Here is a 14,343-nt window from a genome sequence, read left to right as displayed (position 1 = left end):
TCAAATGACTACAATACACAGTACCAGACTAAACATTAATGAGCAAACTGATCTTTAATTTGCTGACCTGGAACGCTTGCTCTCAATCGTGGGCATGGGGCACAGCTATTTACACAGAATCATTGTACAATATTTACAGCAAGATGCTAGACACAGCTTCATCCTGGATAGGCAAAGAAGGGGTAAGATCAGGCTAAAGAACAAAGCCCTGAAATTAAAGTGTAGCAGAAATCTGCAGGTGTGAGTAGAGAGAAGGGTATGGGCGAAGTCATGAGGGAGGTTGGTGAGGTAGACAGGAGGGAGGAAGAGGAAGCATCGAACCACCTCTGGTGCATGAAGGAAGAGTCCACCAGGACTTAAAGTCTTTAAAATTATGATTTGGAGTTTGAGGGCAGTAAAATGTGCCAAAGCCACCTTTGTAAAGAAAAAGAAGGCAGTTAGAACCTTAGGGACCACACCTTCTACCTCCTCTACCAAAAAGTAATTCTGCTGCTGATTAAATTCCTAGGACAGGCGACTGAGAAGGTAAAAAAGAGATGCAGAGACAGAATCTTAAATAGACTAAAGAGAGACAAAGTAAAAAGAGTCAAGAGAGACACAGACAATGCAATGAAGGAGGAAAAGAACAAAAGCTCCAATAGGGCTGAACATCAGAATCGTCCTATTGACTTCACAAGTCACTTTTTCTCACCTCATCTTCCACAAAGCCCCTCTCTCTACTCCTGAATCTCTGGATTTTTAACTTAACCAAGGAGTAGAGTTAGAATGAAGCTGGTACACTGGGGACGATCTAATGTTCCATCTTACCAATTCAGATCCCCTCCTTATCCTGTACCAGAATATCAGGGCTTGAGTCGTAGCCAAGGGTAGATTAGCGTGAGAATAGACAGGATGGAGGACACGAGGCCACAAAGCCCCACAATCCCAGGGCCACAGCGCCAGAGGCCTAGTTTGTCCAGTGGAATGAAGAGATCACAGGCATTTCTGACTACATCCAGCAGAAGGGGGGGATGACCTCGCAGGACCCGAGCCAGGAGCAGGACTCGGAGCCGAAGCTTCAGAGCCAGTTGGGGCAGGCCTCCTCCCGGAGTCCCTGTACCCCCAGATCCCCCAGTCTCAATTCCTCCTGGGACTCCTCCTCCAGAACCCTTCAGTCGCCGGCTACAAGCTGAAGACTCTTGTTCCATCAGTAGGCGAATCTCATAAGCATCACGGCTCAAATTCATGATGAGGGAAAACAGATAGTACCTGGGATACACAGGACAGAAGGGTCATTAAGGGCATGTATACCCACTTAGCATATCCAACAGAACGCGTAAACACTTTTTTCCCCATACTGCAAAGGGATTACACATTAGAACACCAGATGTGAATGCTATTAACCACTATTAGAAATGTTCTCCCACCTTTTTGTAACTAATATGTGTTTATGTGTACCTTACGATACTGGCTTAAAATTCATGAGCATCATCAAATCTTCCAAGATCAACCTCAAATTTCACTTTTACACTTGGCAACCCATTAGCACACACACACATTCAACTTCAACTATAATAATGCAAATTTGTTTTGAAAGAACAAGCTTCAGTTGTTTCAGAGACTCAGACACATTATACATCATTTAAATACAATTCTTTTGTTAAAAAAAAAAAGTGAGGCCCAGAGGTGTTAAGCAGCTTGTCAAATGTGTTAGATTATAAATTCCTTAAGAACACTCTATGTTCTTGATCTTTAATCCACTCTGACAACAGTAGTCTGTACTCAATATAATTGTCCTACCTCTAAAACACATCTTGAATCCAACCACACCTCTTTGTTACATTCCACCACTACAGTCTATGCCACCATCATCTCTCACTTGAACTACTCCTTTAGTCTTTTAATTGGTCTCTTCAGGGCCACTCTTGCCACTCTGACCCCAGCAATCTAATTTCATATAGTAGCTGGCATAAACGTAAATCACATCATTATTCCTCTTCTTAAAAGTCTCCATGGTTTCCTTCCCATCACATTTAGAACAAAATCTAGATACCTTAGACAGGCTTACAGAAGTCAACATCTGACCCTGCCTCTCTAACTCCATCATGTACCATCCTTTCCCTCAATCACTACGCTCCAACCACATTAGTTTCCTTCTATATTTTGATCCCATCAAGCTTGTCCTGCTTTAGGGCCTTTAAACTACCTAGTCCCTCTACTTGAAATATTCTCTCCAAAATCTTCACATGGCTGGCTCTTTCTTGTTCTTTGGGTCTGAGTTTAAACGTCACCTCTTCAGAGAGGCCTTCTCTGACTCCCCTCTCTATATAGCGAGCCATTTACTTTCTACCACATGATCCTATTTTAATTTCCTGCATGGAACTTACCACTATCTGATATTTTTCTTATTTATTGTTTCTTTGTCTCCTCCCATTACAATGTAAGCTCCATAGGAACAAGGACCTTGTTTGTCTTTACCACTGTATCCCTTTGTCTAGACCAGTGCTTGCCACATAGTAAGAGCTTGGTATATTTATTGAATGAAATGAATAAACATAGCACATAAACTCTTCTAAGGGTTGCTTTTCCATACCACTCCAGCCATGCCTCTGCCCCCACCCTTCATATATCATTAGCTGTGTTATAGCTGTAGATCACTGAGAAAGATGAAGAGAAAAGCAAGATATAAATGGAGATGGAAAGATGCTAATATAATGTAAAAGAATGAAGAGAATCATAGAGAAATAAAAAACAAATACAAATGATATTTATACAGATAATTTTATTCCCAAATTGTATTTCTCTCCACCTTCATTACCAGCCAGCTCCTTAGTCCAAGCCAACATCATCTCTTGGCCATATTAGGGCATCTCCTCCTCTTTTGCCCTACTGCAATCCATTTTCCACACTGCAGCAAGAGAGATCTTCTTTAAACACAATTTGAATCATGTCACATTCCTGTTCAGAACCCATTGTACTTACGAGACAATTTAAACAAAACTGAACAAAAAAATCTTACCTTTGCCTAAAAGGCTTTGCATGAATGATCTAGCCTCTACCTACATCTCCAGTTTGAATTTATGCCCTTTACTCAATACTGTCCATCACACTGGCTTTCTTTCTTTTTTTTTGTGAGGAAGATCAGCCCTGAGCTAACATCCATGCCAATCCTTCCTCTTTTTGCTGAGGAAGACTGGCCCTGGGCTAACATCTGTGCCTATCTTCCTCCCCGTTATATGGGACACCACCACAGCATGGCCTGACAAGTGGTGCCTCGCTGGGCACCTGGGATCTGAACTCAGGCTGCCAGCAGCAGAGTGCATGCACTTAACCGCTACGCCACGGGGCCGGCCCCCCGGCTTTCTTTCTATTTCTCTAATTCCTCAAAGTCTTTCTTAGTTCAAGGTCTCAAAATGTGCTATTTTCTATTTGGAAAGGTCTTCTCTGCCACTGTTACTTGGACTTCAGGTCTGAACTAAAATATTACTTTTTCAAAGAGTTCTTCCCTGACCTTTCAATCCAAATTAGCTTTCCTTATTATATCTGGTTTGGTAGTTATTTGTTTTAAAATTTGACACCCTCACTAGACTAGAAGCTTCATGAGAGCAGGAACCATATCTGTTTGGCTCTTTGCTTTATTCCCTGGCCCACAGTAAGCACTTACTAAATATTTTTAGAATGAATAAATGAGCAGGCAGTGAGGGGCATAACCTGTGGCATAAACAGAGCAGAATTAAAAGAATATAATATCTTATCTAGCCCAATCTTAGTCATTTATCATGGAAGAGCATCTGTCTTTCATCTGCCCTCGTTCATTATTCTCTGATAGTTTAAGATCTAAATGAAGATTGGAAACCAAAATTGGAAGATTGATTAAGATGTGTATATTCTGGGAAGACCTCGAAAGATCTTTCTCTCATAAAAAACAAGCTACGCAGTATGGAGAATACAAAAGGTCTTGTAGGATAAAAGGATATCAAACCTGAATGAACGTTGGGCCCACTTCTCCTGATCCACATGGGGAGCTAGTCCAGACTTTCCAGCCCACAGGACATTGTCACAGGCGAAGTACAAAGCTCGATTGAGGTGACTAACAGTGATGCAGAATCTCAGGACAACATCTGATAGGTGCACAGCTCGTTTGGCTGACTCAAGGGCATCTGCTGAGTTACCCAGGCGTAGAACTTGTGGAGATTAGCAAGGAAAAGCAAGGATTTGGAAGGAGAGAGGCAAACAGAGGGCAAGACACAGAGAAAGAGAGACAGCAAGAGTGTGAAGGTAGACCAAGTGAAAGAAACAATAACAAACAATTTTTAAAAAGAGCAGAAACAGTTCTTTCTTTTTTACTTCAAATTTTAAATAATTTGCACCCCAGTTTAGTTTTCTCAAAACTTGCCTGAGTCTCTCCAATCCTTTATTACTCTCTTACCCCTGCTCTCCTATCTCAAGTTACCCCTGCATGCAGAGGATAACTGCAGAACCAAATGAGGGAGAAGAACTGCCAGAGATGGTCAAAAACAGGAAGGAGGGACTAAGGCAGAATAGCTGGGGATGGAAGAAGTCTTGGGGTAATAGGAAAGGCACAGTTACTTACGCTTTCTTCCTAGGCTCAGGTGACCCTCCAGTTGTCGAATCTGTTTCTGTAACTCAGGACTGGCTCCATGTTTCTGCAGTGCATGACCAAGAAGGGAGCAAGCATACTGCGCGGCCCTGGAGGAGAGGACATGCAGGGTGAGGTGGAGACCTCCCTAATCTCCCCGTCAAAAACATCCTCCAAAAGGCAAGTATGGACTTTCTCTTTTCCCAGATTGAGACCATTCCCTTTCCTCCTCTTCATGCCCATATCTCACAGTTTGGTGAGGGGCCAGGGGAAGGGAAAGGCATAAGATTAAAAAGAAGCCTAGAAGGGGGTGAGGAGCACTAATTAGAGTTGAGAACATAAGAGATTTGACAATGAGGCCTGAAGAGGACAGTGAAGGCAGCAGGGGGTCCATCACAATCACCTCAGTGTGAGCATGTATGTGATATGTGAGGGAGTGGAGAATAGTTGGAAGGCAGATTATTCTTCAGAGATTTCAAGGCCCCTCGAGCTGAATCGAGACCAGAAGACAGAGCGGAGGCAAAGGAATTCCCGGGTGACAGCAGGGTGAGGGGACACGTAAACTTGGAGAGCCTCCTTTGCTCTGGGGACAGAGTCTGGGTCGCTATCTACCGCGGGGCGAACGCTCCTCATCCCACCACTGCCCAGTGAGAAAACTGTTGGTCTTATGTGGACACGGCAACCCTGAGCAGTCTCCCCACTGGCCCACTAATGCCTCAGTTTCCCCATCTTTCCCGTGAGCAGAAACGAATCATCTCCTCGTGGCCTGCTCAAATCAGCTCCTGGCGGTCCGTCTGGGCCCCCGTAGCCCAAGTTGACCCTTTTTGACCCCCGTAGTGTGAACTGACCTCGCCTCACGAAGACCTTCCTCTGCCTGCCCTCCCCCCATTCCTATTCGGGCCGCACCTACACAGCCGCTCCCGCGCCTGGCTCTGAGCACTGAAGCGGACCCAGGCGTCCATGACACCGGCAGCCGCGGCTCCGCAGGGCCACTCCCGCCCCACTGCCCGCCCCTCGTCACGCCTCCGGGACGACCCAACGGTGCCTCGCGAGGGACAAACATCATCAGAAAAGAAAGCGAGCGCAGCCGGCCCCTGAAGTGGAATTTCAAAACGAGAAGCGCTTGTCTCTGATCCTACACCTGCGTGTTTTCGTGCGTGTCTCTGTCAGAGCGTCGTCTTATCAAATGGTCTATTTTTTCTTAAGCACGCCTCCAGCGGCACATTCCTCTTTAAATATTCTGACCTAAGGGCGGGGCCTGCAGGAGTGCGGGCGGGGCGAGAAGGCGCCGCAGGGATCTCTCCGCGGCGGCTGGGATAGGGTTTCCCCCCGGGTGTGTCCAGCAGAACACTCCCACCACACGTGCATGCATGCACGCACGTTCCGCCCGAATCCAGGCTTCCAGGGGCTAAAGAGGTCTATGAAAGTAGAAGCCAGCATCAGATCCCTGTTATCTGCAGGTCCCTGACAGTTGAACAGGTGATCTGCAGAATAAAGATGGAGAGTCTTCAGAGACCGAGGCTTTACTGGACGAAATTCGCAATAACCAGCTCCAGATCCTAAAAAGGAGGGCGAAGAATCAGTGGCCGAAGCTAACCTCTTTATACCCACAACCCTTGTCCTTCTAGGCCACCATGACTGCAGCCTACGGCACCCCGTGGGGGGTCAGCTACGGGGGAAGAGGTCTGGGCTGGATCAGGAGTAGAGGTGGAGGGCTCAGAGCTGCCCACCTTCTCAGCTGCAGCCAAGTCCGAGTAGGAGTGACCATTGTGCTGTTTTTTTTCTTCTGCTGGAGGGAACTTGGCCGTGCTGTGGTCAGTGACGCAGCCGCAACCCGGCCAACTCCGCCCCTCTCCAGTGTGGCGACTCTTTGCCCATTTAGCAGCCGACGACTTACTGGTCACTTTTGTGATTATGCCCCTAGATGCCACCTGGAATATCACTGTTCAATGGCTGGCCGGGGATATTGCATGTCGGACACTCATGTTCCTGAAACTAATGGCCATGTATGCCGCAGCTTTCCTGCCTGTGGTCACTGGGCTAGAACGCCAGGCAGCAGTACTCCACCCGCTCGGACCCCGCCCCGCTGGAAGGAAACTTCTGGGGACAGCCTGGGGACTTAGTTTCCTGCTTGTCTTGCCCCAGGTGAGTGACTTGTCGGGACTCAGGGCTAGACAGGACAAGAATTTGGGTACACAGCATGAGCCTCCGGAGTCAAGGGGTGTGCTTGGCCGGCGTCAACCGTTAATCCTCAGGGGGGAGCCTGTGCTATCTCGTTTGCAAGTTAAGATCATTGCATGTTAATTTGTCTCTGTTTAGAGCCTACCTCTTGAAAACAGTACCCTGTATCTATGCTCTTCCTTCAGCTTTGTTTTACTACACTTAGCTTCCACCTGTTTGCATCCTGCCAGTCCCACCTTCTTCAGGAGGTTGTTGCAGAAATACTCTAGGGCAGGGAGGTCTATTAACAAGACAGTGAAGTCAAGGGCTTTGGGTAAAGCCATTTGGGTACATTCATTTCATCGATTCAAAAAATAATGTGCATCATCCCCAGATAGACCCAAATGCTCTATCAAGCATATAGCAACAAAGTCCTGCCTTCAAGAAATTTATAGACTAGTGCAGGAGACAAATTAGTATGCAGTTACAATACAGTGTGCAGTCAAGTGTTACACTAAAGGTAAGCATAAGGAGCCCAAGAACAATGGAGGGTGACTGACCCACTCTTGGACCGTCAGGAACAGCTTCCTAGAGATGTTAAAATATGATTCCTGACAGATAGGTATTAGAAAAGTTTAAGCAGGAGGAATGCTGGGGAGGGTAGATGGTAGAGGATCTCAAAGTGGTTACAGCTAAAGTTAAGGACTAGAAAATGATGAGTAACGAGCCTGGAGGGGAAGGATGGGCCAGATCACAAATGTTAAGTTTGTACTTTATCCTGAGGGCAGTAGAGAGACACTTGAGTAAAAGGTCATGAGTGATATAATCAGATTTGTATTTTTTTACTCTGGGTTTATTGTGGAATGGGTGTCAAAAACAGAAAAAAAAAAAGGATCTGAACTTGAGTGCCAGTTAATCAAATCTCAATATTGCAAATGAGCTAGAAATCTAGAAAAAAGCTAAATATGAAGCAGTTCCTTCAAAACAAAAACTACTACCACCATCTGGGTGGGAGGGGCTTGAGCATCTGAGACTAGGATTAGGATTATGTCTGGAAGGGGCCAGAAGGGCTGATTTCAGTCTCTGGAATGATTATGCACTAGAGTCAGATTTAAGATTTGATCCTTAAATCCTCAAATATTAGAAATATAACTACCAAAAGTATCATATATGTATACATATATGTTCATATACATATGAAGCAAATTTTAGATGTGGACTGGGAGTTAGAAGCCTGTTTTTGTTGCATTGTCTGCTTGTTTTACTTGGCTTTGTTTTTTTTTTTAATCTAGGCTCTACCACTAACTAGCTGTGACTTGGGGTAAGTCACTTGAAATCCATGGGCCAGAAAACAACGGAATAGGAGACGAATTTCATACATCTTGACAATCTGACAGTAATTGCTATCTCCATTTGCTTCAGTGGCAAACTAGTGGTGATGTATGTGCCAAGGTGATATTTTTGGTTCCACATTAGCGTCCTCTTGTATATTCTGCATTGCCCATATACTGTATTTAAAATATTAGTGTCAATAAAAAAATTTTTTTTGAAGCGTGGGGTTAGTGTAGTGAAGGAGTATTGGGGTTGTTAGAAATTTTTTTTATAGGCTCAAGTTTCCAAGTATCAGAAGTAGTTGAGAGGAAGGTTTCTACAGTAGATGGTAAATTGCATATAAAATAGGGGAAAGGAGAGACAGAAGCAGGGCTGTGGACCAAATTCTAAGTCCAAGAGCCTTATCTATTTTTAAACCCATTCTCACAATGTCTCAAGTACTTCTAGGCATAGTACAAAAAAACCCCCAGAAATATATGGCCTCAAGATAGGGAAAGAGGAAAGACTACTTCCCAACTAGCTCAGAGTAGCCTGATCGTAACTCCAAGCAGGTCATAAAATTGTATGTCCATGGCTGACACTATTCACCTTTCCTAAAAGTCCCTCATGCCTGCTAAAATGACTTCCCCAAATGCCTTCTATCTAGGAAACGATACCTACTGAACTTGCCTTTTCTCAGACTAATAATCTACCTCACCTGAACCAAGGTACTAACCCTGAAGCTCTAAACTGAAAAATACTCTACTGATTCAAACCAAAAACCCAACAATTTACCAAAAAGGGGGAGGGGCAGCCAATAGCATTTTGAAAATGTTAAGTTTTATTATTTAACATTACTTCATCATTGTAGTTATTGTACATAAGACTATTAGTACAAGTTACTTCACAGAGTAGTTGCAAAATGGCCTGGAATTTTAGCAGCACCTGTTTTATACAAGATTTCTTTTTTCCACAGAATTAACCAGTCACATCAGAAAATTCATTTCAGCTAAAAATGTTGGTGAGGTGGTAGAGATATCCTTTTTATAAAGTGCAATGTTAGAATATATGAAAAGGCAGGATTTTTTAAGTCCCAGGATTTAACAAACTTAACGGTTACCTCCATAGCCTAAGGGGACAGGGATTTTCAAGATACATTTCTACCCTTTTAAAAATGGCACCATGGATGAACCATTGCTTAGCACTGCATTGCTCTGCATAGAATTAAGGATGAATTAGGAGACAGTATCACACTCGTGGGTAGGCTGAAGGGGAGGGGAAGAGGGACCAGTTCTAATAGTCCTTAAATCCACTCCAGCTGTTCCCGTTCCATACCGCCCGCCAAGCTGGCCCAGTCCCCTTCACTCAATGTGTCACCAAAGGCAGCTTCAAGGCTCAATGGCAAGAGATCACCTATAACCTCTTCACCTTCTGCTGCTTCTTTCTGCTGCCACTGACTGCTATGACGATCTGCTATCGCCGCATTGTCCTCAGTGTGTCCAGTCCCCGGACAAGGACAGGGAACCATGGTGAGACTCCAGTCTCCAGGCCCGAATCCATACCCTGAAACTATTGCCTCTACCCTCATTTATTTATCTGATAGCCATCTATTATATAGCTGTGATAAACCAAAAGTAAGATCCTAACGATATTTCTAGCACCTGAAGCTGCACATAATTTTATCGAATGCCTGCAGTTCTAACCAGCCTCTAAAGCTGAGTTAGCTGGGCAAGGATTAAGGAGAAAGGTGATCTATATTCTCCTTTACTTTTGGACACCATCAAATCTTAAAGTAAACTTAGTAACTTCACATAACACAGCAGTTCCATCAAAACCTTTTCTCTAGCATGTTTGTCATAATCCCTGGTGGGGAGGGGAGCACATGGTCACAGGTTCGGAAGGGGAAGAGGGTTTGCAGCATTACCTCCTGTTTATAGCATTCTCTTCCTCGTAGGGGGAGAGCTCCATCTCACTATCTCTGCCTATCAGTTCACCCTAAACTCAGAAGCTGAGTGGTTCTGAATTTGAGTATATTTTCTAAATTCCCAGCCCCTGCCAGTGAATTTGCCCTCCGCCGCTCCTTAGACAGTCGCCCCCGTGTTCATCTATGGGCCCTGCTTGTCTTGCTGACCTTCGTCCTCTGCTGGACACCTTATTACCTGCTGGGTCTGTGGTACTGGTTCTCTCCCACCATGCTAACTGAAGTCCCTCCCAGCCTCAGCCATATCCTTTTCCTCTTGGGCATCCTCAAAGCGCCTCTGGATCCTCTCCTCTACGGGGCCTTCACCCTTGGATGCCAAAGAGGGCACCAAGAACTTAGTAAAGACTCTTCCAGGGAAAGAGGGTCTGGGAGAATGCCTCGACAGGAGACTCAAGCCCTTAGACAGCTGGAAATACAAACAAATGTGGCAGGAAGAAGAGCAGGAGAAACACAAGAGACATTCCTGTAATATCCATTTGCTCAGGACAGAGTATATAGGAATGGAATAATTATTCTTTAATATCATGAGAACATCTCACTTCTAGCCCTGCTTTATTAGCTTCCAAGAAAAAGAAATACTAAGCAGTCTCTTTCTTTTAACCCTAGCTGAGACTTGAAACTATGTCTAATGTAGAAACTCACACAGAATTCAGTTCCTGGGAGAAGTATCTTCACAGTAACCCACACTGCCTTACTCTAAATAGTGCTTCAGAGCTTCCAATGTTAGAATAGAAAAAAAACTTTAAATGTAGAAAACAAAAATGGGACATTTATTCATAACTCAAACACTAAGCAGGTAGGGTAAGAGATTAAATATAAACATAGTGAGTTCCACCCCAGCTCTTTCTCCAAGGTTGCGTGGTCAAATGGAATCTCTGGAGAAACCACCTCGACAACAGAGATCTTGTCAGCGACGCCTCCGGTCTGGACTCCTGCTGCGTCTTCGGCCACCTCTAGGGAAAAGGAAGGGGGAGGTCCATCAGAGAGACATAATACAAAGTCCTTAATCGGTTTCCTTCATATTCCCTTTAGTAAGATAGTGTTTGCCCGCTCCACTTTACCTCCTCTTGCCCTTGGGTGGACCCCGAACAAAACACCAGTCCACGCTGATTGGCTGTCCCATCAAATCCTGGCCATTGAGTCCCTCCATAGCAGCCTGGGCCTCCTTGTATGTTTCATACTCAACTAGAGTATATCCCTGGGGCAAGGGAAAAGACAGATATCAGAACCCTCCTATTCCACCAAACATCCCTGAGTATCTTCAAATACTAAATTTTTCTTCAAAACTAAATTCATACTCAAATAGAAAAATCTATAAACTTTAAACAATGAATGTACATCATATATCCCTACTGTATACACACCGTGTCTGTTTCTGTCTGTCTCTTTGCTGTGTCTAACAAAATCAATTTCCAATGTCATTTTATTTCAACTTTGCTATTGGTCAACCACAGCAAACAAGAACTACCAATGATGTCTAAGGGTTATGGAGGAAGAAAGGCAATGGAGTGTTACTTAGGATACCTTCAGGTATCCTGTACGCCTGTCCAAGTTGAGGTGGATGTTTTTTATTTCGCCATACTCTGCAAATTTGTCATGGATGTCTTCTTCAGTGGCTTCCTCATGGACTCCAGTGACAAAGAGAATCCAGCCTTCAACAGCTGTTGGGGAAGGGACGGAGACTGTTTGAGAACATGAGAGAAAAACTTCAAACAAGATCACAGGAGTAGAGTGAGTGCACGGACTGCAGCTATCTCTGACCCCATTTCTATTGGGTTTTATTTTATTGGTCCCTGATTCTCTACAAACACAGATCCCTACAGGCTCCATGTTACTTACAGCGTTGTGGTCCGGGTTCATCACCATCTTGCTCCACGCTGTCATAATCCTCACGCATCCGCGCTCGAGACCCCTCTTCTATAAGGAACATACACGAGATCACCGGAAATTCTCCTTCTCCCACTGCTTCCCATGAGTCTGAACGGGAACTCCAAAACTCGTAGCTCTCGCCATTCTAGACCCCATTTTTCCCACACACACTCACCGGAGCCAAAGCCGCGGCCCTTCCGTTTCTTCGCTTTTTCTTTTAGTTTGTGGATGCTCTCTGGAACCCCAGAAATGAAAGAATGAATAACAAAGACAACAGTTATTTATAACAATAGTCTCTTTGTCCCAAGACATTATCTGAAAGTAGACCCCACCACCTCCAGTCCCAGTCCCTTCCCGGTCCCACCCCCAGTCCTCTCGAAGGGGGCGGAGTCTCTAATCCAACCGAAACCCAGTTCCCCGGCTCCCATCTTCCCTGCTGGGGAAAAGGGAGATTATGTTTTCCAGTTAACGCCCTTCTCTCGCACCTTCCCCGCTTCCCGCAGCCGCCTCCACTGTCCTCACCGTCCCCATCCTCATCCATGGCGAAATCCTCGCCGCCAGCCTCATGAAGATCCAGCACATCCGCCATCTTGCCTTCGTTGTAACTCTCGTCCGTGCCGCTCAGGCACTAGGCACCTCGGGAAACTGTCGCGGAGACGAAAGGTCGCCCGTCAAGTTGACCAATGAAAAGCTAACTCTAAGTCCGGCCCCCGGCGCGGTGAAAATACGCAAATAGAGGCGGGCCCAGTTCGGGAAGCTGCCGGAAGTGTATCTGTAGCCATCTTGAGCAGGTCGTGAGCTGAAAGCAGCAGCGCTGTGAGGGACAAGCTCGGGGGTGGGCAAGTCAGCGGATTTCTCGACTAGGACAGCCAACGAGAAATAGTACTGACAGTGAAGCCCAGCCTAATTTCCTTATTAGAGGGTTGCTTTCCGTCTCTTTTCACCACACCATTCTAGGAAATTGAAGTTTAAGAAAGTTTTTCTGTCAAAACTTCCAGGCCTTTACCTGTTCCGAGGAGCAGCTGCATGTGTGATGGAAGCATTTTTAAAAAATAGTTCAGTCAGCAATGCTGGCTCAAAAAGCTGCCTCTGGAACCTACGGCAGCACCGAATTTCTCTCTTAAGGAAACTAACAGACCTAGTTGTGCGTGAAACCATTGGTGAACAGATAACTTTCTTTTTTTTGTTGTTAAACTCCGAAACTCTTCCCACCGTCTCTGGGAATTAAAAAGTAGTCATGGCTTTAAACAGAATAGGGGTTTTAAAGTTTCTCTGGTGGTGGTACAGGTATTTCATGTTCAAAAACCTAGGCGTTGAGGCTGTGGGAGATCAAGATTTGGCCACCCTGAAATATATCTCTTTACCTTGATTGTTTTCTCTGAGGGACATTTGACCTCCCCCACTAACTGCCTAAAGAATTTGACATGGTGGCTCCTTCCTGGAACAGATCTTCTATCATGATGGCTATAAAGATAATGTAGGATAGAGGTTACAATAGCAAAGGCACCAAGTCTCTTTTATCAAAAAACTCTGTCTCTCCCTGACCACGTTATCTATAGATGACTCTGAAAAGAATTGTCCTCCTGCCCTCTGAAGTCCCAGGCCACTAACCACCCCCAACACGCTCCTCGCCTTTAGCTGCAATACTTAAGCAAGCAGCTTAGACAGAGGGACGAGTTGCTCATTTCTGAGTTTCTCCCATGTATACATGTTATTAAACTTGGTATTATTGTCTCCTGCTAACCTGTCTTGTTGATTATTTGGCCAGCCATAGGAACCTTAAGGAAAAGGGCAGAGGGAGATTCTCCCTCTTCCCCCGACAAGGCAAAACCCATATTGCCCCCAAAGAATCCCAGTGTAGGCCTTAAACAATAGTGGACTGCAGATTCACTTATTTATTAATCAAAGAGTTATGAGTGCCTGTACGTCTAATGTTAGAGGAGGTGCTGGCAATACAAGGAAAAATAATTGTATTATCAACAATCACTTTATTATGAAAATCACTTACATCACATTATGAAAGTGATAATTGCTATCACAAAGTGCTATGGCAGTACAAAGAAAGTTTCTAATGGGACTGGGAGTAAGGAGGGTCCATGTAAAGGAGGACGTCTGTTTGAACTGCGCCTTTAAGGCTGGATAGTTTTCCAGGAAAAGCAGTTGTATTGAGACTAGTGGACACTAACCCATTGTCCACAGTAGGTAGTGTGACCTTTCTAAAAATCAGTTGGTCACATCCTGCTAAAAACTCTTCCTTGACTTATTTTTGCACTTAGAATAAAATTCAGGCTCACACAGTCAGCTCTGCCTATGTCTCTAACCTCTTCCACCACCATTCTTCCCTCTCACCCATTAAGCTCTCCCTACACTTTCCCTCAACTATATTGTACTCTTTCCCATCTCAAGACTTTTCCAACTTTTTGTTCCTGATGCTTTTACTCAA

At 44.8% G+C, this 14,343-nt stretch overlaps 3 protein-coding genes across 7 annotated transcripts; 1 reads left to right on the top strand and 2 right to left on the bottom strand.

The window, feature by feature from the left end:
* Nucleotides 1-35: 35 nt before the first annotated feature.
* On the bottom strand, nt 36-5,567 carry PEX11B (peroxisomal biogenesis factor 11 beta). Of its 3 annotated transcripts, XM_087444281.1 has the most exons (5): nt 5,486-5,567; nt 4,574-4,689; nt 3,962-4,163; nt 1,061-1,248; nt 36-395 (listed from the first exon to the last, which is right to left on the bottom strand). In XM_087444281.1, the coding sequence occupies exons 1-5, from the start codon at nt 5,539-5,541 to the stop codon at nt 106-108; spliced, it is 852 nt and encodes a 283-aa protein (XP_087300407.1). In that variant the 5' UTR covers nt 5,542-5,567; the 3' UTR covers nt 36-105. The 3 variants fall into 3 exon arrangements, with proteins under 3 accessions (XP_087300407.1, XP_004420623.1, XP_087300400.1); XM_004420566.3 differs by having other exon boundaries at nt 372-1,248; XM_087444274.1 differs by having other exon boundaries at nt 372-1,248; nt 5,428-5,500.
* Nucleotides 5,568-5,883: 316 nt separating this feature from the next.
* Nucleotides 5,884-11,222, top strand: LOC101400748 (gonadotropin-releasing hormone II receptor-like). Its single transcript, XM_014779934.2, is given in 4 exon segments — nt 5,884-6,240; nt 6,242-6,724; nt 9,369-9,579; nt 10,100-11,222. Coding segments are annotated over 4 exon segments (1,122 nt in total). The 5' UTR covers nt 5,884-6,213; the 3' UTR covers nt 10,501-11,222.
* Nucleotides 10,779-12,562, bottom strand: RBM8A (RNA binding motif protein 8A). Of its 3 annotated transcripts, none has more exons than XM_004420565.3 (6): nt 12,423-12,562; nt 12,076-12,135; nt 11,871-11,948; nt 11,556-11,692; nt 11,093-11,229; nt 10,779-10,984 (listed from the first exon to the last, which is right to left on the bottom strand). In XM_004420565.3, the coding sequence occupies exons 1-6, from the start codon at nt 12,487-12,489 to the stop codon at nt 10,939-10,941; spliced, it is 525 nt and encodes a 174-aa protein (XP_004420622.1). In that variant the 5' UTR covers nt 12,490-12,562; the 3' UTR covers nt 10,779-10,938. The 3 variants fall into 3 exon arrangements, with proteins under 3 accessions (XP_004420622.1, XP_014635419.1, XP_087300362.1); XM_014779933.2 differs by having other exon boundaries at nt 11,871-11,945; XM_087444236.1 differs by having other exon boundaries at nt 12,386-12,518.
* Between the last annotated feature and the right edge of the window lie 1,781 nt (nt 12,563-14,343).

The sequence above is a fragment of the Ceratotherium simum genome, chromosome 2, assembly GCF_057802395.1.
Source record: "Ceratotherium simum simum isolate JZ-2026a chromosome 2, ASM5780239v1, whole genome shotgun sequence".
Taxonomy (NCBI): Eukaryota; Metazoa; Chordata; class Mammalia; order Perissodactyla; family Rhinocerotidae; genus Ceratotherium; species Ceratotherium simum.
This window is presented reverse-complemented; position numbering and strand designations above follow the sequence as displayed.